At 35.8% G+C, this 23,642-nt stretch overlaps 1 protein-coding gene across 1 annotated transcript in view; it reads right to left on the bottom strand.

Moving 5' to 3' along the window:
- Rme-8 (receptor mediated endocytosis 8) overlaps window positions 1-23,642 on the bottom strand; it is a 1,025,705-nt gene that overhangs the window by 724,224 nt on the left and 277,839 nt on the right. Inside the window, exon 18 of the mRNA XM_090414028.1 lies at window positions 6,107-6,304. Coding sequence (XP_090270154.1) covers window positions 6,107-6,304 — 198 coding nt within the window. The remainder of the gene's footprint in view (window positions 1-6,106; window positions 6,305-23,642) is intronic.

The raw sequence follows: 23,642 nt of genomic DNA, 5'->3' as shown, positions 1-23,642 counted from the left end.
CCCCTAAATTTCTAGCTTCATCTATTTCCTGAAGTACGAGTGTAACATCAATGTGATACACAGCTTGTAGTCCATTTATCCCAAAATGCATAACTTTATATTCCTCGACATTAAACTGACACCCATTAACTTCTGCCCATACTGACAGCCTATTTAAATTTTCATGCAAGCTCTCCACATCATCTTGATTAACTATTATTCTACCTAATTTAACATCGTCAGCAAATAACTGGGGTTATTTCCTATATCTGTTTATTTCAGGTTATTTCCTATATCTGTTTTTGCCTCAATTCTGGCCCTCCATATACCACTTTTTGATATCTGTCCAGAAGCCACCCTCTTATCCACTTAACGAGGTCATGTCTATCCCAATTTGTTCTAATTATAGCAGTGTTCCATGTGGTATTGTGTCAAATGCCTTAACAAAATCCAGCAAAGTCATATAGCCATTTCCTTTATCCAATTCAGGCTGTTACTCTATTATAAAAAGTTAGTACTAAGGCATAACCAACCCTTCACAAAGCCATGTTGATAAACATACAGTATCACATTTTTATCTACTCATTCTTGAATTTCCTTTTTTACTAATACTTTTGCCACCATGTCTGAGATACTGATTGGTCTATAATTTGCTACTGTAGTCTTAGAACTCTTATGCAAAGGAATAATTTTGCCCTCTTTCAACTCCCTTGGAACTCAACCAGTGCTGAGACGTAAACAGTTTAGTCAAAGGCACTGCCAGTTCCCTTGCGCATTCTCGCAGAACCATAGCTGATATCCCATCTAATCCCACAGTAGTATTTACATTGAAATTTTGCAATATCATAAGAACCTCCAATTCATCAACCTCTGTTCCCATGTTTAGTATCTGGCCAAGTTAAAGAAGTAACCTCACTAGGACAATATATGCTTGCAAAGTGGTCACTCAGTAAACCAGCTATTTTATCTGATTCTGTCTCAACATGACCATCACCACTCATTAAGGTTAATCTTCCATAGTTATTCTTCCTCTTACTTGCCACATAATGAAAGAACTTTTTGGGATTTCCTTTGGCCTGCTTGGCTAGATTCTTCTCATAATCTGATTTGCCTTCCATGCCATGCTGGTCACCTTTCTTGCCTAAGCCTTGTACTGTTCATGAGGTTGCTTGTCTCCTTTCTCTTTATATACCCTCCACAGCATTTTCTTCTTCTGCTGCTTGTGCTTAATGATATTATTCATCCACCTAACTCCTACCCGATTAACCCTCCTTACCCTAGGTATACAATTTAATACTGCTTCCTCTAGATCAGTGGTCTCCAACCTTTTCGCAGTGAGGGCCAAATTGGGTACTTCAGCACTGTTCAGCGGACCGTAGTAATAAAAAACTCTAGAACTAGATATATAAGTTTTATTGAAAGCAGATAAAAACTGATTAGAGTATGTGAGATTAAATTATCGTATATTAATGACAACCAACACTATCGGTAAATTTTTGCTAGTCAATTTTAGTTTTTCAACCGAATATACACCGACAATTTACATGTAACTTTTTTTTTAATTTCGTATAACTTCGAGTTTTTTGTCAATGAATACAGATCAGGAAATTTTGATTTTATTTCATTTTTTACTCGTTAGTTCATTTTAACCGTGTTTTTACTGACTTTTTTAAGTGTTCTTATTTCGTGCGAGATAATTTTTTTTGTTGATAAAAAAGTTTATTCGGATGTAACTTTTTTATTTTGTTTTGAATTATTTAAAATTTTTTTTCTTAGTCCATTTTAACCGACCTTTACATTCAGAAAGACCATAATAACTTGGATTATGGTTACTTTTTGCTATTCAGGAATATATTTTGAACACAATTTTAATTAATGCATTTGAAATCTATCAAGACTCCATGTTTTTTTTGTTTTTTTTTGTGGATTCTTATTGAAAAATTAGTACAATTTGGGGGCGAGATAAAATCATATCGCAGGCCGCATCTGACCTATGGGCCGTAGTTTGGAGACCCCTGCTCTAGATGATGACCCTTAACTATATATCCCATACACTACTAACATCCTTACCCTGCAGTGTTTTATGCCATGGTGTAGATTTAAGCTTTTTCCTAAGCATGTAATAATCACCTGCCTTGTAGTTCCACAAATACCCCTTTCTTGATAGAATATTCCTCATGTTTTACAATCTCCCAAGTCAAGACCGTATGGTCACTTTCACCAATGGGTGTAAGTCCCCCATTGGAGGCAATGTTGTCACCTTGGTTATGGATAGTTCTTCTGATCCTATGACCAGGTCCAATACTCTTGCCAGGTGTATAAATTCTATTTCCTTTCTGCCATGTGATCTTTCTTCCTTCCAGGTCTATATATATATATATATATATATATATCTCCTTACTTGAAGTCTCCCATAACAATCACTCGATCTGTATTCATTGTACTAATGTGGTGATGCATGTCTTCCAGATCATCTGTCGAACTCCCTGGCCTAGAGCAACAACCAACTGTATATTTTGTTTTATTGCTCTTACTCACTTGCTTCAAATTAACAGCTTCCCTCCCACCTGTCTGCTATTCTTTTTGGTTACAATTCATCTGCTATCATCAGCAGCACCCCCCCGCCCCCCATCCTAACTTCTCTATCTTCCCTGAAAAAATTAAACCCTTTTCATTTAATCCCTGTAACTGCTGTTAGCCAAGTCTCACTAATGCCTATAACTTTTGGCAAGGTTGCATTAACCAATACCAAAAATTCCTCCTTGTTCCTGGTACTTCTGGCATTAGTATATAGAAACGGCAACATTCCTTTAATTCCCCCACCTACCTTTACTTTCTGAATTAACTACCCTATTCAATACTTTTTGCTTGAGAGACCAGATTCCCCACTTGGTCTTTCTCACACTCTCACTTCATGGTTGCCTTCACACAAACTCACTTGCTTCCACCCTAATTGTTTAAGTTTCCCTGAATTTACACGTCAGTATGATCGGTGAACAAAGCTCTCTCCAGATAATACCAAAACCATTCAGATGCAGCCCATTGCATTGTGCAAATCCTGCTTTCCGTCAAACAGAGACCACGGATCCACAAATTCTACATCATTTACACAATCTTTGCTTTGCTTTTGCACAATCTATGTATAGACTCATTGGCTTTACAATGCCCTCCTCAGTTCGCTTCTATCATTGCGTGGTAGGAGACTTACAATCTACACCTTCTCGCTCTTCAGTTTTGCTTCTTCTAACAACTCCTTTACATCCTTCCTCATAGAATACTTCTCACTTCTCAAATCATTGGTACCAACCAAGACAATTCTTTGACTTAACTTTCTGAATACGGATGGCTTGGCTAGTATCATAAATTTTTGCTCCTGAGAAACACAATTTTGTCATACTTTCTTTAAGTACTCCCCTAATTATTGAGTCTCCATAAATAATTTTATTCTTAACTTGTTTTTCTTGTTTGTTCAGTCGATCTTTATTATTCTTTTGGATCACATGCTTCTTTCTTTTTTCAGCCCTGCTTAACTCTTTCTGCTTCTGCAGTTTCCAATTTCGTGCTTTGACCTATGAAAGATAACATTTAAGCATGCTATTTCTTTTTTGATATCCATTTCATTCTCCTCTATTTCCATGGCCACACATTCGACATTATTAACATCATTTTCCATCTTATCTTCGGCATTTGTTGCATTCTCATCATCTAACAGACACTCACTTTCAAAACACTTAACACACACACACACTCTCTTCTGTTTCAATTTCCTTCCACATATTCTTTAATTTTGTCAAACATACATTTCATTTCGCATACACTGCACCAAATAATATTCCGCAAATTCAAATCACCAGACAATGTGGTCTTTGCAGCCATTGTTCGTCACATTGGTGCCATGCTGACAATATCGCAATAAATATCACAATAAAATATTATAAATATATTAATACTCTAAAAACACGAAAATTTACACTAATACACTATAATATTATCATAGCATTAATTTTTCTATCAAATCCAAGTTAGTTATTTGGCCATAATAGGCCACTCAGCCTAACATGAAGGGAAAGAGCAAATCAAATGATGGCATTCTTTGAATATCTATAGTTCTCAGGGAACATACTGATAAATAAGTTACATTCATTCATTCTAGAAGTTATGATAAATTAGATTAAGCTTATAAAGACATACTAATGGAATTGCAGATGAGTGTAATACAGCAGATTTCAGATAATCAATTTGATTATCTGAAATTTCATTTCAGATAATCAATTTGATTATCTGAAATGAAATTTGTACAAGAAAAATGTTGTTACTGAAGGAGACTGAAAGGAGAGAATTTGTTGAGGAACCTACTATGGTAACAAAAAAGTGAGACAGGCAATGGAATAGATTCCAAAAGGAAAATCTCCTTCTACAGTGTCAGTAGAATTAACAGGCAGATAAGGACAAAGAAGTGAATATATGAATTGAAATCTTTCAGATTTCAAAGAATATATACTGGCCTAAAGATCAGAATATCGGTTATTCACTCCAAATCCAAAAAAAAAGTAAAAATCCAGAGAATCACAGATCCGTTGCCTTAATTTTACCTGCAAGTAGAATTACATTAAAAGTAATCCAAAAAATTTTGGAGTACAGAAATTTTAGGAGAGGTAGAGAAAGTAGAAACCAGATGAATTATGGAAAGAAAAAGAGAGTTTCAAAAGAATGTATTCATCTATTTTTATTGATTATAACAGCGTTGATCATAATAGACTGCAAAATGTGGAGAGAGAGAGAGAGCAATGAGAATACCTGAGCATCTAATTCTCTTAATTAGAGAAATGTATGGTTAGGTTAAGAAGAGGAAAAGGTCAAGCGTATCACTACCCTACCTTTATAATACCTCAGAGTGAATATATTATCAGAATGGCTAACGTAAATAAAGATCTAGCAGGAATTGAGACTGAAGACAGAAAAATAATTTAAGATATGCATATTATACAACACTCATGGAAGAAAATAAGGAAGCTCTGGAGTGATTAATTCTTTTGATTAAGAAGAAAAGCAAAAGCTAGCTTAAATTAAAACATTGGAAAAACAAAAACAATGGCTTCCAGCAATTTGTATGAATTTATGATTGAGGGAGATCAAACAGAGATGGCCAAAAGTTATGATTTATTGAGTTCTGAAATAACCAATGGCGGTAAAATTTAAAAACAAGGATAGCTATGGGGGGGGGGATATGTTAAACTTCACAAAAATTATGAAAGGCATGTTAGTAAGGCCAAAAGTCAGAATTGCTAAAGTAATGGTCTTTCCAATGACGATGTATACAGTAGATATGAAAACTGGATCAGTGAAAAGAAAGTGAATTGATTCATTTCATATTCATATATTGATTCATATAGTCACAGAAGAGACTATTGTCAAATCCATGGACTACAAAAAATGACTAAAGGTTTTAAAGAACAAAGACAAGAATACTCTTTAGATGAATTTAATACTAAAGAGATGTTAATGTACTTAATATCCCCTTAATTTAAATAATGTTACATCGCCAAAGTGAAGCCTATTGGCTCTTTATCTTTATATAAAGTGCATAGGTTTAAAAAATGTACAAATGAGTAAAGGACTCAAAAGAAACATGGAAACCTTCTATTTTCAGTTCATGGCAGAGGGTTTCTATATCCCAATATCAATAATGTACACTGGCAAAACATCACATGTTATTCTAAATACATAAATATGGTATCAACCAAAAATAATACTATGACTTAGTGCTATTTCCAAACTTAAAAATATGAAATTTAAGAATTAATTTGTCAGATTCTAATTTAATGGTAGATTTTAATTTGCAAAGCAAGCATTAACTTTTATGACGAAGAGAGCAGAATAATAGAAAATCAGTGATAAAAAAAACAGCCAAACACTATAAAAAGGATATGCAGCATATGACACCCATAAAACTCTGTGCTTATCAAAAAAAAATTTAATATTTGGAATAATGTAACACTAAAGTTAACCATTGATTACATTCTGGGATGCTACACTTATAAATGATATCTTAAGATAATATCTCTATGAAATATTTAAAATGTGCCATTTAATGAACCAACCACAAAACAGAAAAACTGACACTTACTATTAGTCTCTGCAAAAGACCCATAGCTGTAGGATGGCCTGTTACCCAAAGTGCAACTAAATGACGTGAAAGTTGTTGCATAGCTAACATGCGGCTATCTGTTCCAGGAGTAAACATTGCAATATGGAGGTGACGAGGAAGAGCCCCTTCAGCAAGAGAAAGATCCTGCATTTTTGATGCTACCTCTGCTTCCCCTTCCTAAAACAAAAACTTTCATTACAGATGCAAAAACATTGGCATTATCATATACTAAAACTGTAATGAAATTCCATTCTATAAATAAAAAATTGCCGATGCACGCGCACACATACACAGTAGTAAAAAAACTAATGAAATTAATCAGGGGTGCTTAAGGTTCAAAGCTGTATACCTGAGAGGAGACCTCTACATAGTCAAAGGAATGTGGAGAACCGACAAGGGCTTCTGACCTAATGTCCAATCCTAACCTTCTCGTGGTGCACCCTGTTAGGTATCAACCTGGATACTGAATAAACAAGAACAGTCTGGCAATTTGGGATTTAGCCAGCCAAATTGTACTCTTATTGGCTTAAACCCAAATATAAAATGATACGACATGACAGAATTTCATGCCGGCTGATTAGTCGCCTGGTTAAACAAGAGTCCCACTGTTTTTGCCAGGGAACCAGGGCAAACATCGAAAAGTCAGTTACCAGAACAAATCCTAAAACACACCCCAACTCAACATCACCAGAGTTCAAGTTCGGTACCTTCAACATAAGAACCTGAATGGCAAAGAAATGGAGCTAACTGAGAAATTGAATAAGTACCAGATCGACATAATAGGAGTGACCGAAACAAAGAAGGCAAAAATTGGTGAGAACTTTCTGAGCAATAAATACAAAACGTTATAATCAGGCAATGACAATCAAGGAAACGAAAGAGCAGCCAGAGAATTCAACACTAAATATGAGGCTAATCTTCTTGAATGGAAGACAGTCTCAAGTAGAATGATGCCGGCAAATATCAGAATGGGGAAACTGGACAATGAGACTTTTATTTGTGCCTATGGTCCCACATAAGGTTCTGCTAAGGTAGAAGTGGAAGAATATTTTGAGGCTTCAGAGAAAGCAACTGACACAATGAAAAACTGGTCCTTGTTGTGGTTCTAAATAGCAGAGTAGGAAATGATTGTTGGACATACAAAAATATTTGGGGAAAATTTGGAGAAAAGAGCAAAACTAGTAATAATGGCAATTACATGTTGGATTTCTGCTTGGGATATGGACTGGTTATTACTAACACCGTGTTCCAACATAAAAATGTACGGTAATCCCTCAATTAATGCGCCACGCATTAATCAAAAACACGATTAATGCATTTTCGATTAGTGCATAATTTTTTTCGAAACCTAAATCCGATTAGTGCGCCTCTAAAATTCGATCAGTGCACCTATATACATCTTAAAAATAAATGTTACAGATTTTAAAAATTTTCAATCTATACATTTTTATGGCTAACTATTTTAAAAAATCACTCACCAGAATGAAATAATTTAGTTACTGATTTAAAACGTTTTACAAAGTTATTTTTAATGGCATAACACACTACTTACATGTACACTTTGTATACCATGTTCCAAATTTTTACTGCCAAAGTTTATGTCATCTGCTATAGTATGCCCACAGATTCGAGACCCTTCGACACTTCTGCACGTCACAAAAAGGAGAATCCATTCCGATAATAGGTTAATCAATCTGTCTTCTCAGATGAGTTGTTTATTATTACAGGTCGAAAAATGAACTTCTCTTTTATGATCATTGTAGTTTATAAAGAGGTAACTATTTTGCTTGTATAACAGTTGTGAAATTTTATCTATAAAGCACATGATTTTCCATGTTGGCGACCAATTCTTACGTGCTTCATTTCTTTCTCCCCTTCAATTATAACGTCCAAGAATTAAGTAAATCTCATTCTGAAGAATTAAGTGATTCCGACCTGCTAAATTTAGATGCACAGCTGGAAGATCCCAAAGAATATGAAGAAAATTTAACCACTGATAGTCAGCCAAAAGAGATTTCACAGAAACAATTTGAAAATATTTTTCATACAATTAAAGTTTTTAAGCAGCAATGCTTAGGGGCTGACCCTGATGAAGAGAGGAGCAGTAAAATTTGCAGAAGAGTAGAAGAGGCAATAGGGTCATACTGTCAGTTGTATGAAAAAAAGAAACAAAATGCCCACCAAACTACATTAGCTCAATACTTTATTAAGAAGTAGAATAATAAATTTATATTCTGAATATGTTTTATTGTCTTTCAGCTTCATGGTTTCCCTTTAACTAGACCGAGACATACCCTAATTCTTTTATAAAAAATAATTAAGAATTAATTATTTTTTATAAATTTTTTATAAATATATTTTTATAATTAAGAAATAATTAAGAACAAAAAAGAAATCTGAAATTTTGTCATGTTGTACCATCATTTTTTATTTTGTTCAAACCAGTTTTAACTTATGGATCTGAGAGCTGGGTCAGAAGTAAAACACTTGACCAAAGACTAGAGACCGCAGTTACGAGAGTCTTGAGAAAGATTATAGGCATGAACAGATGGCATTAATGGCAACATCATATTAAAAACGAGGATATTAGGAAAGAACTTGACAGTGTCAGCATCCAGGAATGCGTTAGCAGAGTTAATCTCAGGAGGTATGGTCACTTAAACAGAATGGGCGAAGAAAGATTAGCAAAACAAGTGTTCTCTGCCAGGTTGGCAGCAAAACGACCCAGAGGAAGACCAAGATATAGGTGGATTGATACGGTACGAAGTGCCTTAGACGATAGAAATATAAGATCTGATAATGTTGGAGTCTTGACAAGTAACATACTGATTTGGAGGAAAATTGTAGATAGGAAGTTAGTAATGATGCAATTTTTTCATGTAGTACTATCATATGCTGTACACCCCCTGAGGGTACATGGCAGGAATTTGATGATGATGAAAAGAAATCTGAGGAACGATTTATGCATTTTCCCATAGGTTATTATATTCGATTAGTGTGTTTTTGATTAATGCGCCTGTTTTAAAGAACACATTAGGCGCACTAATCGAGGATTGATGTACACAAATTCACATGGAGAGAACAAGCAAGGAATAAGAAAAGTCTCATTGACTACGTTATTGTTGATAGTGATATTTTCTCTGTGGTGCAGGACACCAGAGTGTACAGAGGATTTGAAATTGGAAGTGATCACTATTTAGTCTTGAGCAGGATAAAATTGAATTTCATATTGAAAAGAATAACATGTAAGAAAGTTTTAAAGCGAATAAAAGTTGATCAGCTCTAAGATGTGAACTGTAGACTAAAATACAGAAAGATTATTGAAGAAAAAATGAGAGAGTTTGAGAACAGGAAAAAACCTTGGAGATTCAGTGGCAAGCCTTGAAGAAAACCCTGATTGATTCAGCCAGAGAAGCATGTGGTGAAGTTGTTTGCAAGGATAGAAAAATTAGAACTCCATGGTGGACACAGGAAGTTAAAGAGGCAGTGAAGGAAAAGAAGAAAGCATATCAAATGTTCCTGGAAAATAAGTCAGCTCATGCACTTAGAGAATACAGTGACAAATGTAAGAAAGCTAAACACTGTATAAAACAAGCTAAACAAAAGTCATGAGAAGACTTTGGTAAGAACATCGAAAATAAATATCAAGGTGGTGGCAAGATATTCTGGAGGTTGTTGAAGAAGGTCAGAAATGGAGGAAAGAGTGTTGTAAAAGGAATTAGAGATAATGAAGGTGTCATAAAAACTGGAGAAAAAGATATCCTTGATGTATGGAGTCATTACTTCGAAAAATTGCTAAATGAAACAAGCAGTGATAACACAGTGGCAAAAAAACACTCAACAGGCATGAAGTCAGGAATACATATCCATACTTACAGCAGTGAAATGTGGAAAGGTAGCAGGAGTAGATGATTTTGACTAGAAATGCTCAAATTATGGAGGCATAAAAGTTTTACAGTGGCTACACTGCATAGCATAGTTCAGAAGGTCTGGGCAGTAGGACGAATTCCAGATGATTTTAGCAGAGCTCTCATAGTACCCATATATAAAATGGGAAATAAAACTGAATGTGGGAATTACAAAGGTATTTATCTACTGAGTGTTCTTGCACGAGATTTAAGCAAGTATTACTTGAGAAATAGTTAAGAAAGATGTGGAAGAAAAGCCTAGTGAAGAACAAGCTGGATTCAGGCCAAATAGAGGCTGTCAGGATCAGATTTCCACTTTACAAAAAATAGTTGAGGAATCATGGGAATATAACAAAGATCTGTATTTAAATTTTGTATATTTTTGTTATATTTGTTCTTTTATTGATATTTTTAGTATCTTTCATTCTTTATTTATCTACGTCTAAGACCTTAACTTTAATACGAGCTTCAGTGCTAGATATAGAAGTTATCTATACAATCTGGCCGATCCCTAGAGTGATCACATGCATTAACTACTTAGACAAAGGGTTTACCTCAGACTGGAGACAAATCTTTTGTTATTACTGTTTGGATATATTTCCCAACTAGATACTGGCAAATTTATTGGTTTCGCTGCGCCAGCCAATATCATCAGGTTAGAAGGTTTCCTCAAGAAAGGAAAACTCTCAGATAAACATACGGCGATGATCAATCTACCTTTAATACTTAGCACTTAATTATCTATATCACCTTTGTCAATTGTCGTTTGCAGTCGTGGTTATCGACATACTATTCTATCCTGCTCTGGTTCTAGATTAAATGAGTCGTGCATTGGATTCAATTTCAGGCCACAAGTCAGGTTAAAATACATTTATTGAATTCTTAGAATACATATACAAAATTATACACTCAGCTAAATTAAATGGCACTCTAGGTTATAAAGCTAATTATGGCAACTAAAATTGATGCAACTGAATCTTAAAATGAATTATTACTAATAGAATAATTCTTATCTCTGATCAATACACTGATCTATAATTTCCTCCAAAACAGTTATTCTATTAAGATGCATAACATAATTCATCTATATAATCACTCATTAATATATTCATGGAGCTAAGACACTGCTACTAAATATTCACTAAGAGTTCTATAATAGAATGTTCCTGCTTACTAATTCATAACATTTCTTCCTTTTCTCAACAAGGAAACACTAAAGGTTGTAGGTCACCAACTCTCAGGAAATTCATCAGGTCCGTCACTTATTCTTCAACTATTCTTATGAAATGCTTGTTCTTTGTCTGGATGATTGTCTCACACGGCTTGACTTGGAACATATTATTAGGTCTCTTCCTCCGAAGTGGACTAGAATCAGCTCAGCTTAATTTTGATACAAGTGGTCATTTATGGCGATCATCGGGGACTGGTCTCTATGGGAAGGCTGACTATGTGTCCATGCTTGGCCCGCTCCTTCGCCGCTTTGTCTCCATCTGACATGCAGTATCGAAGGTTGTATTCAGTTACTCATCTCTGAAGATGTCTCGAGCCAGGACTCTGGAACCACAGGTGTCGATGCCGAGCAGCAGAAGACTCCGGAACCCAAGAAGAGGCGAGAAGAAAAAAGTCTGCTCCACGAGAAAGGGGAGCAGACTTTTTTTATGTTACTACTTTTTCCCCTTCTCACTGCATCAAGTTTTCTCCTCGATAGCGATCTTTTTTTGCAAGTGAGATGATCTCCTTTGCAGCGTCTTCCTGGAATTATGAGCGAGTGCCGCTCCCCATGTATTCTCAATTGCCGCAGGTCAAATATTTATCCGAAAGTTTCGCCAGTGAACTTTGAACTCTTATTCTTACATCATAATGAACATTTTTCATAGAATACTTCTTTCATCGTTAAACTTTATAAAATAGGTTATACTTATTATTTTTCTATAGAGTAATTTTACATTAAAGGTATTCATTTATAAATCCTTGAACAATCTGCATCTTTACCTATGTACAAGTATATCTTTGTTGATTTGAACTTGTTAAATCCGGAATGAAGTATTTAAAAAAAAAAAATCTTCATTCAAGATCTAAGATCTAGAAAAGGCACATGACGAGGTGCCAAGAGAGAAGCTATTCAAAACGCTACAGTTGTATGGTGTCAAGACCAAGTATTGCTTGACATTATATCAAGCAATACTTAGTCTTTATTTGAGTTGTAAGTCAGCAGTTAGAACTGAAGTACAGGAATATGGTTTAATGTTAAATCTGATGTCAGACAAGGATGTACATTATCCCCTCTGTTATTCATTAGCTATATGGATCACATTATGAAGGAAAGTTGTATTAAACCTGATATGAAAATGTGAGATGTTAATCTCAGCCCTTTGCTTTATGTGGATGATGTTATACTTCTAAATAAATCCACTACAAGTCTGCAAGATTCCCTGACTAAATTGGAATAACTGCTCTAATAGATATGGTATGAAGGCCTGCAATAACAAGATAAAGACAATGAAAATAGTCAGAAGCACTGAAAATATCAACTGCACTGTGAATGGAGAACCTATAGAACAAGTAAAACATTTCAACTACTTAAGGATGATATTTAGTGAAGATGATAAATTAAATTATGGAAATAGACAACCGAATGAACAAAGGTGGTATGGTAGGAAGTCAATGGAATAAATTTATATGGAATAAGAGAAAATTAATCAAAACACTAAACTAGCTTTATACAAGACAGTGTTCAAACCAGTTTTAACTTATGGATCTGAGAGCTGGGTCAGAAGTAAAACACTTAACCAAAGACTAGAGAAGACTGCAGAGAGAGAGTCCTGAGAAAGATTAGGGGCATAAACAGATGACATCAATGGAAATATCATATTAAAAACGAGAATATTAGGAAAAAACTTGACATTGTCAACATCCAGGAATGCATTAGCAGAGTTAATCTCAGGTGGTATGGTCATTTAAACAGAATGGGAGAGAAAAGATTAGCAAAACTAGTGTTCTCTGCCAGGTTGACAGGAAAAGATCCAGAAGAAGACCAAGATATAGGTGGATTGATAGGGTAAAAAGTGCCTTAGAAGACAGAAATATAAGATCTGATAATTGGACTCTTGACAGGTAACAGACTGATTTATTGGAAAATTGTAGATGGGAAGTTAGTAATGATGTAAATTTTTCATGTAGTACTATCATATCCTGTACACCCCTTGAGTGTATATAGCAGGAATTTGATGATGATGATAATGAAATTAATCCACTCAAAACAAAAGAGATGCAGGTATCGTTCGAAGCTGGATGCAATACGTGACACAAGCTGTTAAAAAAAGATAGGTATTAGTAGTAAGGAAAGATATTGTGTTTATTTCATGACAATACTGGTTTTGAAGTATTGCCGCAATCAAGACACTTATGCCTCCCACTGCCTACATTTCATGCACACAGCCATTCCCGAATTCGACGTGCTACATTTTTAAATAATGATATACATACATACTGCATGCTCAAGCAAGAAAATCATCAACTACATTACAAATAATGTAGTCTTTAAGAAGGGGGGGGGGAGAGCTAGGTATGGTGTAGTACTAACACTGGCAGCTAACATTTTGAATATAATCAATATACATGGAGACAAGGCAGAGACAGCAAAATCCAAACAAAATACCCAACAATTATTATTATTACTAAAAAAGACCTCCAGGGAGTCATCGAGGAGGTCACATACTACATACACCCAATGGTAATCCATTGCAATCACTTTCCATCCTATGGGAGAAAAATCCAGCCCTCATCCCCTTCTCAGCTTTCAAGGATGCTCCACAAATTGAAAAATTCAAAATGAAATCCTGTATGATCCTTTCAGAAATTTTTAAGTCTCAATCATATTATCCCTCTTTTTCCTGTTTGCGAGTGTCTCCAGCCTACAAATACTCAATCTGTCTTCATAATCAGTATTACACATATCATTTTCGACACTCTCCTTTGCACTATCTCCAATATATCAGAATCACAACGGGAACCAGGAGACCAGACCTGCACACAATAGACCAAGTGAGTTCTTATCAAGGCCTTGTAAAGAGGCACGACATCCTTATCTTTACATATGAATGTTCGTTTCAGCAGTGCAATTATCTTTTGAGTTGTATTTGCAATCTTTGCAACATGGCCCCAGAACTTCAACTTGCTATCCACTAACACTCCAAGATCCTAGCCTTAGTTTCAAGCATAATCCCACCAATATAATATGTCATGGAATATCTATTCATGCCGAAGTAAATGACTTTACATTTACTGACATTGAACTGACATCCATTTTCCCATGCCTACATTTCCAGCGTATTCAAATCATTCTGCAAGTACTGCATATCAGCTGCATTCCTGAATCTACCTATCTTTGCATCTTCAGCAAATAGCTGTATGTTGTTTGTTAAATCCTTCCCAATGTTACTGATGTACAGATTGAATAACAGTGGACCAAGGACTGATCCTTGTTACCTTAAATCTTACAGACTCGCATCCCCCATATCTTTTTGATATCTGTCAGTTAGCCACCCTCTTATCCATGCTAATACTTCATAATACAAACCCATATCTCCATTTATGCAGTCTTCCATGCTATATTCTGTCAAAAGGCTTAGAAAAATTAAGACTTATCATTGTGTATCCATTCTAGTGCAATGGTAACATTATTATAGAATGTGAGCAAGTTGATAAGTTGTTTTTCCTCTGTATAAGGCCTTGATAAGACCTCACTTGGATTATTGGGCACAGGTTTTCTGGCTTCCTTTGTGATTCTGATATAGTGGAGAGAGTGCAAAGGAGAGAGTTAAAAATGATATCAGGATTATGGGGGTGCTTAAGGGTCAAAGCTGTAAAACTAAGAGGAGACCTCCACATAGCCTTTAAAGGAATGCGAAGAACCGACCAGGGCTTCTGTCCTAATGCCCAATCCTCACCTTCTCGTGGTGCACCCTGTTGGATATATACTTAGATACTGAACGAACAAGGATGGGCTGGCAATTTGGGATTTAACTGACCAAATTGCATTCCTATTGGTTAAACCAAAATACAAAATGATGGTACAACATGTCAAAATTTCATGCTGGCTAGAGCGTCGCCCGGTTAAACAAGGCCTTGTTTAACCGTCGCCCTGGTTCCCTGGCGAAAACAAGTTAAACGTTGTTTTCGCCAGGGAACCAGGGCGAACAGCGAAAAGTCAGCTACTGGAACAAATCTGAAAACACACCCCAACACAACATCACCAGAGTTGAAGATCGGTACTATCAACATAAGAAGCATGAATGGCAAAGAAATGGAGCTAGTGGAGGAATTAGATAAGTACCAGATCAACATAATAGGGGTGACTGAAACAAAAAAGACAAAAACTGGTGAGATCTTTCTGAGCAATAAATACACAATGTTATATTCAGGAAATGACAGTCAAGGAAAAGAAGGAGTAGCCATAGTATTCAACACAAAATACGAGGCTAATCTTCTTGAATGGCAGGCAGTGTCAAGTACAGTGATTTGAGCAAAAATCAGAATGAGAAACTGGACAATGAGACTTTTTTGTGCCTATGGTCCCACAGAAGGCTCTACTAAGGTAGAAGTGGAGGAATTTTGGAGGCTCTAGAGAAAGCTGCTGACACAATGAAAAAGGAAAAGTTGGTCCTTGTTGGGGATCTAAATAGCAGAGTAGGAAGTGATTGTCAGACATACGAAAATGATTTGGGAAAATTTGGAGAAAAGAGCAAAGCTAATAATAATGGCAAATACCTGTTGGTTTTATCCTCAAGACATGGACTGGTTATTACTAACACCATTTTCCAACATAAAAATGTGCACAAATTCACAGGGAGAGAAGAGGCAAGGAATAAGAAAAGTCTCATTGACTATGTTATTGTTGATAGTGATGTTTTCTCCCTGGTGCAGGACACCAGAGTGTACAGAGGATTTGAAATTGGAAGTGATCACTATTTAGTCTTGAGCAGGATAAAATTGAATTTCATATTGAAAAGAATGACATGTAAGGAAGTTTTACAGCAAATAAAAGTTGAGCAGCTCTCAGATGTGAACTGTAGACTAAAATACACAAAGATTGTTGAAGGAAAAATGAAAGAGTTTGAGAACAGGAACCAAACCTTGGAGACTCAGTGGCAAGCCTTGAAGAAAACCCTGATTGATTCAGCTAGAGAGGGATGTGGTGAAGTTGTTTGCAAGGATAGAAAAATTAGAACTCCATGGTGGACACAGGAAGTTAAAGAGGCAGTGAAGGAAAAGAAGAAATCAAATTAAAAGTTCCTGGCAAATAAGTCAGCTTTTGCTCTTAGAGAATACAGAGACAAATGTAAGAAAGCGAAACAGTGCATAAATCTAGCTAAACAAAAGTCATGGGAGGACTTTGGCAAGAACATAGAAAATATCAAGAAGTGGTAAGATATTCTGGAGGTTGTTGAAGAAGCTCAGAAATGGAGGAAAGAGTGCAGAAAAAGGAGTTAGAGATGATAAAGGTGACATGAAAACAGGAGAAAAAGATATCCTTGAGGTATGGAGTAATTACTTTGAAAATTTGCTAAATGAAACAAGCAGTGATGATAGCACAGCGATAAAAAACACTGAACAGGCATGCAGTCAGGAATACATATCCATACTTGAAGTAGAAAAAGCCATCAAAGGCTTGAAATGTGGAAAGGCAGCATTAGTAGATGATATTCGACCGGAAATGCTGAAGTATGGTGCTATAAAAGTCTTACAGTGGCTGCACTGCATAGTTCAGAATGCCTGGACAGAGGGACGAATTCCAAATGATTGGAGTAGAGCTCTCATAGTAATCACATATAAAAAGGGAAATAAAACTGAATGTGAGAATTACATAGACATATCCCTACTGAGTGCTCCTGGTAAGATATATGCAAGTATACTTGAGAAACGGTTGAGAAGAATTGTGCAAGAAAAGCTTGGTGAAGAACAAGCTGGATTCAGGTCAAATAGAGGCTGTCAGGATCAGATCTTCACTTTACGACAAATAGTGGAGAAATCATGGGAATATAACAAAGATCTGTATTTATGCATATGAATACAGATCTTTGTTATATTCCCATTTAGGTATATGATGTGCCAATAGAGAAGCTATTCAATACACTACAGTTATACGGTGTCAATGGGGTATTATATCAAGCAATACTTAGTCTTTATTTGAGTTGTAAGTCAACAGTTAGAATTGAAGGAAGTACAGGAAGATGGTTTAATGTTAAATCTGGTGTCAGACAAGGAAATACATTATCCCCTCTGTTATTCATTATCTATATGGATCACATTATGAAGGAATGTGGTATTAAACATGATATCAAAATTGGAGATGTTAATGTCAGCTCTTTGCTTTATGCGGACAATGTTATACTTCTAAATAAATCTGCTACAAGTCTGCAAGATTCTCTGACTAAATTGAATAGCTGTTGTAATAGATATGGTATGAAGGTCAGCAATAAAAAGACAAAATCAATGAAAATAGGCAGGAGCATTGAAAATGTCAACTGCATTGTGAATGGAGAACCTGTGGAACAAGCAAAACATTTCAGCTACTTAGGCACGATGTTTAGTGAAGATGGTAAATTAAATATGGAAATAGACAACAGAATCAACAAAGTTGGTATGGTAGGAAGTCAATTGAATAAATTCATATGGAATAAGAGAGAAATTAGTCGGATCACTAAATTAGCTGTATACAAGGCAGTGTTTAAACCAGTTTTAACTTATGGATCTGAGAACTGGGTCAGAAGTAAAACACTTAAGCAAAGACTAGAGACCACAGATATGAGAGTCCTGAGAAAGATTATAGGCGTGAACAGATGGCATCAATGGCAATATCATATTAAAAACAAGAATATTAGGAAAGAACTTGACATTGTCAGCATACAGGAATGCGTTAGCAGAGCTAAGTAATCTCAGGTGGTATGGTCACTTAAACAGAATGGGCGAGGAAAGATTAGCAAAACAAGTGTTCTCTGCCAAGTTGGCAGGAAAACGACCCAGAGGAAGACCAAGATATAGGTTGATTGATACGGTACAAAGTGCCTTAGACGATAGACATATAAGATCTGGTAATATTGGAGTCCTGACAAGTAACAGACTGATTTGGAGGAAAATTGTAGATAGGAAGTTAGTAATGATGTAAATTTTTCATGTAGTACTATCATATGTAGTATGTGGCCTCCCTCAATCAGTCCCTGACTCCCTGGAGGTCTCTCTTAATAATAATAAAACATGATCTTCCCTTAGTAAACCCATGCTATTTTGCAAAGTAGTGACTGTCAACCCAGTTCTGAACATGAGTCCTAACCAATTTTTTAAAAATCTTGTCATGTACACCCATGTGCATCAAATTCTTGCCATGTATACGCCGTGAGCAAAGTAGTGACTGTCAACCCAGTTCTGAACATGAGTCCTAACCAATTGTTTTAAAAATCTTTACCACCATTCCTGAGATACTGATTGGTTGATAGTTGGATACATGGGTCTTTACACCACCCTAGTGCAATGGGATTACATACATTCTTTCCACTCCTGTGGAATCTTCCTTGTCCTGAGACTCAAATTATATAGTCTGGTCAAGGGAATAGCCAGTTCAGCTGAACACTCTTAGTATCTGTGCTGATATCCAATCAGTTCCTATTACAGAATTCTTATTCAGTTTGTGCAACAGCTCTAGTACTTTCTCCTAATATGTCGAAGAGGTAGCAGTGAGTTCAATGTTGCATATACCAGGTTCATGGCTTTTAGCAAAATGGCTGCTCATTAGTTGAACGATCACTTCTGCATTAGTCACCTGCATAACATCTGTATTCAGTAGAGTTATTCTTTCAAATTCATTATTTCTTTTCCTTGCAGCATAACAATAGAATTCGTTTGGGTTGTCTTTAACTTGCAGGGCCAGTTTCTCTTCATATTCGGACTTAGCTTTCCATACAACAGTTGTGACTATTCTAGCCTGCTGTTTATAATTATCATGACCATCCTAAGGCACACAATATTTCTTCAACCTAATATTTTTCTCACGAATCTCTCGATTAATAAGATTACAGATCCATTTGACTCCTATCCTATTTATTCTTCAAATTCTCAGGACATATTCTGATATTGCATCATTTAAATATTTTTTTTAATGCTATCCATGCACTGTCAATATTCTTCCCATCCAGCAACCAATACCATTCTGCTGAGCTCAGTATACTCATCAGTTGGTTTTAATTTCCTGCTTTGTAGTTCAGCATGCAACCTAACCTTTTCTGAATGGAACATAATCATTTTCCAAGTGAGTACTGCATAATCACTGTCACCAACCGGAGGTAGAACAGTTGTCTTTAACAGAAATACCCTCTGACACTATAATTGGAAGAAGTTGAGGGAAAAGAGAAGACAAGAAGTTGAAGACGAAGAGGAAGTTGTCTCACAAAAGCTCAATAAATTCAGTTTCATTCTTTTCATGAGATTTGCTGCTACCCAATCAATATTTGTATAATTAAAATCTTCAATTATGATTACTCTTTTCATGCCCATCATCTCTGGTGATGCATTTCTTCATCACTAGCAACTGATCTGATTAGATTCCACTCCACACCAGATGACCTCAAATTCACTGCCACATGAAATACTGTTTACTAGTACTACAATCATAGGTCTCAACACTAACTGGATTCAAGTCATCAGATATGATTAGCAGCACACTCCCTCCTTTCCTATCCTGACTATTCTTCCTAAAGATAATGTACCCTTTACACTCAATATCAGTTAGTATGTCTGATGCTGATAGTTAGGTCTCACTAATGCCTATAATCTGAGGTCCCAACATATTGACCAAGGCAACAAACTCTACCCCCTTTTTTTTTTCTGATACTCCTAGCATTCATTTATAGACGAAATAATCTGCTTGCATGTTCTTTTGTATACTCTTGCCTACAGTCTGCATGACATAGTTGGACAACTTACTAATCTCTATTCTTCTCTAGTACCTTATACATGTAGACATCTTTGCACATGTTTGATGGGTCCAAACCAGATGAATACAAAGTCAAAATCATTATCTATCCATAATGATTTCAATCATGATGCCTATTCCCGTCATTAGCAAAATTATATAATATTGTCACTCTTAAACTTAGATTCTCACCATTAGAATTTAGTTTCCCTAAATCTCTGTGTTAGGTCTCACAGCAGTTATTAATTTTTCAAGACTCCTGATACCAAACACATTCAAGGTATAGGTCATCACTCTTATACAAAGCTAATCTTCCCTCTGGCTCACTCCATACATCCAAAAACTTGCATCCATTCCTTCTACACAGCCTACATATCAAATCATTTGTCATCACAGACGTTCTTTATTTATTTTTATCATATCGAGGTAATATACTTACTGTTTTCACTTTCTCACTCTTCAATCTCACCTCTTCCAACAACCCTTTCATGTTCTCTCTCATACTGAATTTATCACTAGTTAAGTCGTTAATATCTATTACAATTATGATCTCGTTTACTTTTCTTTTCTGTTGTTTTCAACTGCATTTGCTATATTTCTAATTTTTCCTCCAGGAAAACTCAGTCTAACTTGGTCATTAACAGCATGTTTTATGATAGTTACCATACCAAATAACATCCTTCATTTTAAAAACAATATTATTTACTTACTTACTTGATTTTCGTTACTTATTGAATTACCCAATTCTGTGCTTTGGTTCTTATTTTGCTGCTTAATTTTCCTTTCCTCCCTATCTTCATTCAAACACCTCTCAACCTTGTGTAATTCCTGCATCATCACTCTGATAATCTGCTTTAATTTCAATATTTTGGAAGTCATTTCATTTTCAATAACCTCCTTAGCAGGGTAAGCAGTATTTTGTTCTCGACTTCGCTGCTCTTCTTATCGTTATGTTGCTTGCGTGTTATTCTATTCCAATTGATTTTTTTTTGTATATAAAAGCATGGTATTTTGTTAGTATTTTACTATCTCAATATTATCTCCATGCATATCTATTACAGAGGTCAGCAACACGAGGCTCGCAGACATCCAAGAGCCTGCAAAGCATTTTTAAAGTGCCAGCCACTGTGCCAGATATTGAAGCATCGAACAACCTTCAAATGTTTTAGTGCACATGTAAACTAGATATCACTAGTTATGGGTTACACATTTCTGTTGCACTAAGCTAGTACCCTGAATTCTTTTTTAGAGTGACAAACAGTTGTTTATTTGATGTGTTTCTAATAATTTTATATATTTATATTATATTTTTTTTACAACCAATGATTACTACCAAAGAAAAAGATTTTTATTAATAAAATCATCATCATCAAATTCCTGATATATACCCTCAAGGGGTGTACAGGATATGATAGTAATACATGAAAAATTCACATCATTACTAACTTTCTATCTACAGGGGATGTGCAGCAGCTAGGTTCTCATTCCTGCACCCTGTTAGTATCCATTAGGGGAAGCTAAAGCTGCTATCAACCAAACATAAGTGATCGAACTAAAATGCTCCCAAATTTCTGCCCTATAGGATCCTGCCTGGGGCCAGGCCTAAAAATAATATCATTTAATATTGAAGGTTTCTCCAGTGTCAAACAAGATATCATTGCAAATATTTGCAGGGATAATGACTGCGATGTGCTCTGCCCACAAGAAACTCACAGAGGAGATGGTGCTGCAAGACCTTACATCCATGGCATGAAACTCAAAGAAATATCCCACGATAAATATGGTAGTGCAATATTTACAAAAGACAACTTGATCCCATCGTCCATTGACTCAACAAACAACAGAAACATTGAGATTATTACAATCACATTTAAAAATATCTCCATCACCTCAGTCTATAAACCACCAGAAGAAGCTTTTTCCTTCCCTGACATCCTCCTCAATAATAATGCATGCATGACTAATGCTGTATTAGGTGACTTTAACAACCATAGTGTTAACTGGTTACACAAGGTCCAACGAAGATGGATAATTTGTTGAAAAATGGGCTGAAACCTTTCTATAAACCTGATACATAATCCAAAATTCCTTGCATCTTTCAACAGTGGCAGATGGAAGCGAGGCTATAACCCTGACCTCATATTCGTTAGCTCAAAAAATCCAACATTTGCATTAAAAATGTCTTGAATCCGATTCCACATACTCAACATAGATCTATAATGCTTCAATTCAACCCAGCAATTATGCTTAACAGTTCCTTACAGATGATGATTTAATTTCCAAAAAGCTAATTGGAAGGGTTTCATGGAAGATCTTGACAGCTCCATAGAAAATGTCCCTCCAAACCCTCAAGAGTATCCTGAATTCATAAAAATACTGAGGAAAATCTCCACCAAACACATCCCCCGAGGATGCCGCACAAACTACATTCCAGACCTTTCCTGTGACATACAGCCCAGTATGCTGATTACTTACAAAAATCAGCATACTGCGCTTGATATGACCCATAGTAGCAAAACGGCATGGAACTTGATCAACAGAATTAGGAAGGAACTTAAAAACAAGACACGTGCATGCAAGCACAACAAACAGTAAATGAAGACAAAGCAGAAAGCTATTCTTTCTCCTAAAAGTCCTGATGGTGCCCCCTAGCAAGCAATATTGGTATTCTTGGGCGATTGGGCTGAAGGTCTTCTGATGTAGGTTTCCCAAATTTGGGGTGGTTTAATGCACCCAAATTTGTTGAGGTTTGGATTGTTTCTTAGGGCTGAGACTGATTCCATGAAAAGCCTTTCAACTCGAAACCACAACTTCCTACCGAAACAGTAGTCAACCTTTCGTCAGTTGAAATCTGAAGCACTCAATGCTCTCCTACATGGCCACAACTTCGCCACTGTGTCCAGAAGAATACCTGCTGAAGACATTATGATACGAATTGAACCCGGGATACGACACCTTCCAAACCACATCACCAACGATATTAGACTGGATGTGGCTTATGTTCTGACCAAAGCAAAACCACCAAAAACTAACATGCCCAGTAAGGAAATTAAATCTCTACTAGAATTAAAAAAAACAAGAAAATAATAATCACCAAAGTGGATAAAGGGAACGCCACATTATTACTTAACCAAAAGGATTACACAGGTAAGCTGAATGCTCTACTGTTAGATCGGGCAACTTACCTCCCTATCGAGTACAATCACACTGTTATATCATTGTTTTTCTTATTTTATATATTTCCTTTCTATCCTTCAATCGCTATTTTACTTCTTCAGATATCAGGCCTAATATACTTACATCTAGAATTGTTTCCTCTTCGGATACTGACAAATTTATATTATGCTGCGCCAGCCAGTATCCTATAGCAGAAAAGATCCCTACTCAGGGAGACAATACTAGATTCTGAGGCGTTCTTACACTATATTTTACTTTAATATGGCTGTATAGATTCAGACTGAAGTTGTGACCTAAATCTATGATTATATACACTTTCTAATTCCTTCCCGCCAAAAGAGGTTTTATTTTTATAAGTGGTAATTCGGAATCGTAGTCAGGCATGACTCAGGTATAGGCAAATAAATCATGTTTATTGGAATATCAAAGCAAAATACACTAAAGAAATTCAGGCATTCAATTT

This window comes from Typopeltis vanoorti, chromosome 2 (genome assembly GCF_054136105.1).
Source record: "Typopeltis vanoorti isolate ZY-2024b chromosome 2, IOZ_Tvanoo_1.0, whole genome shotgun sequence".
Lineage (NCBI taxonomy): Eukaryota > Metazoa > Arthropoda > Arachnida > Uropygi > Thelyphonidae > Typopeltis > Typopeltis vanoorti.
Note: the sequence above shows the minus strand (reverse complement) of the source record. Positions and strands in the feature narration are given on the sequence as shown.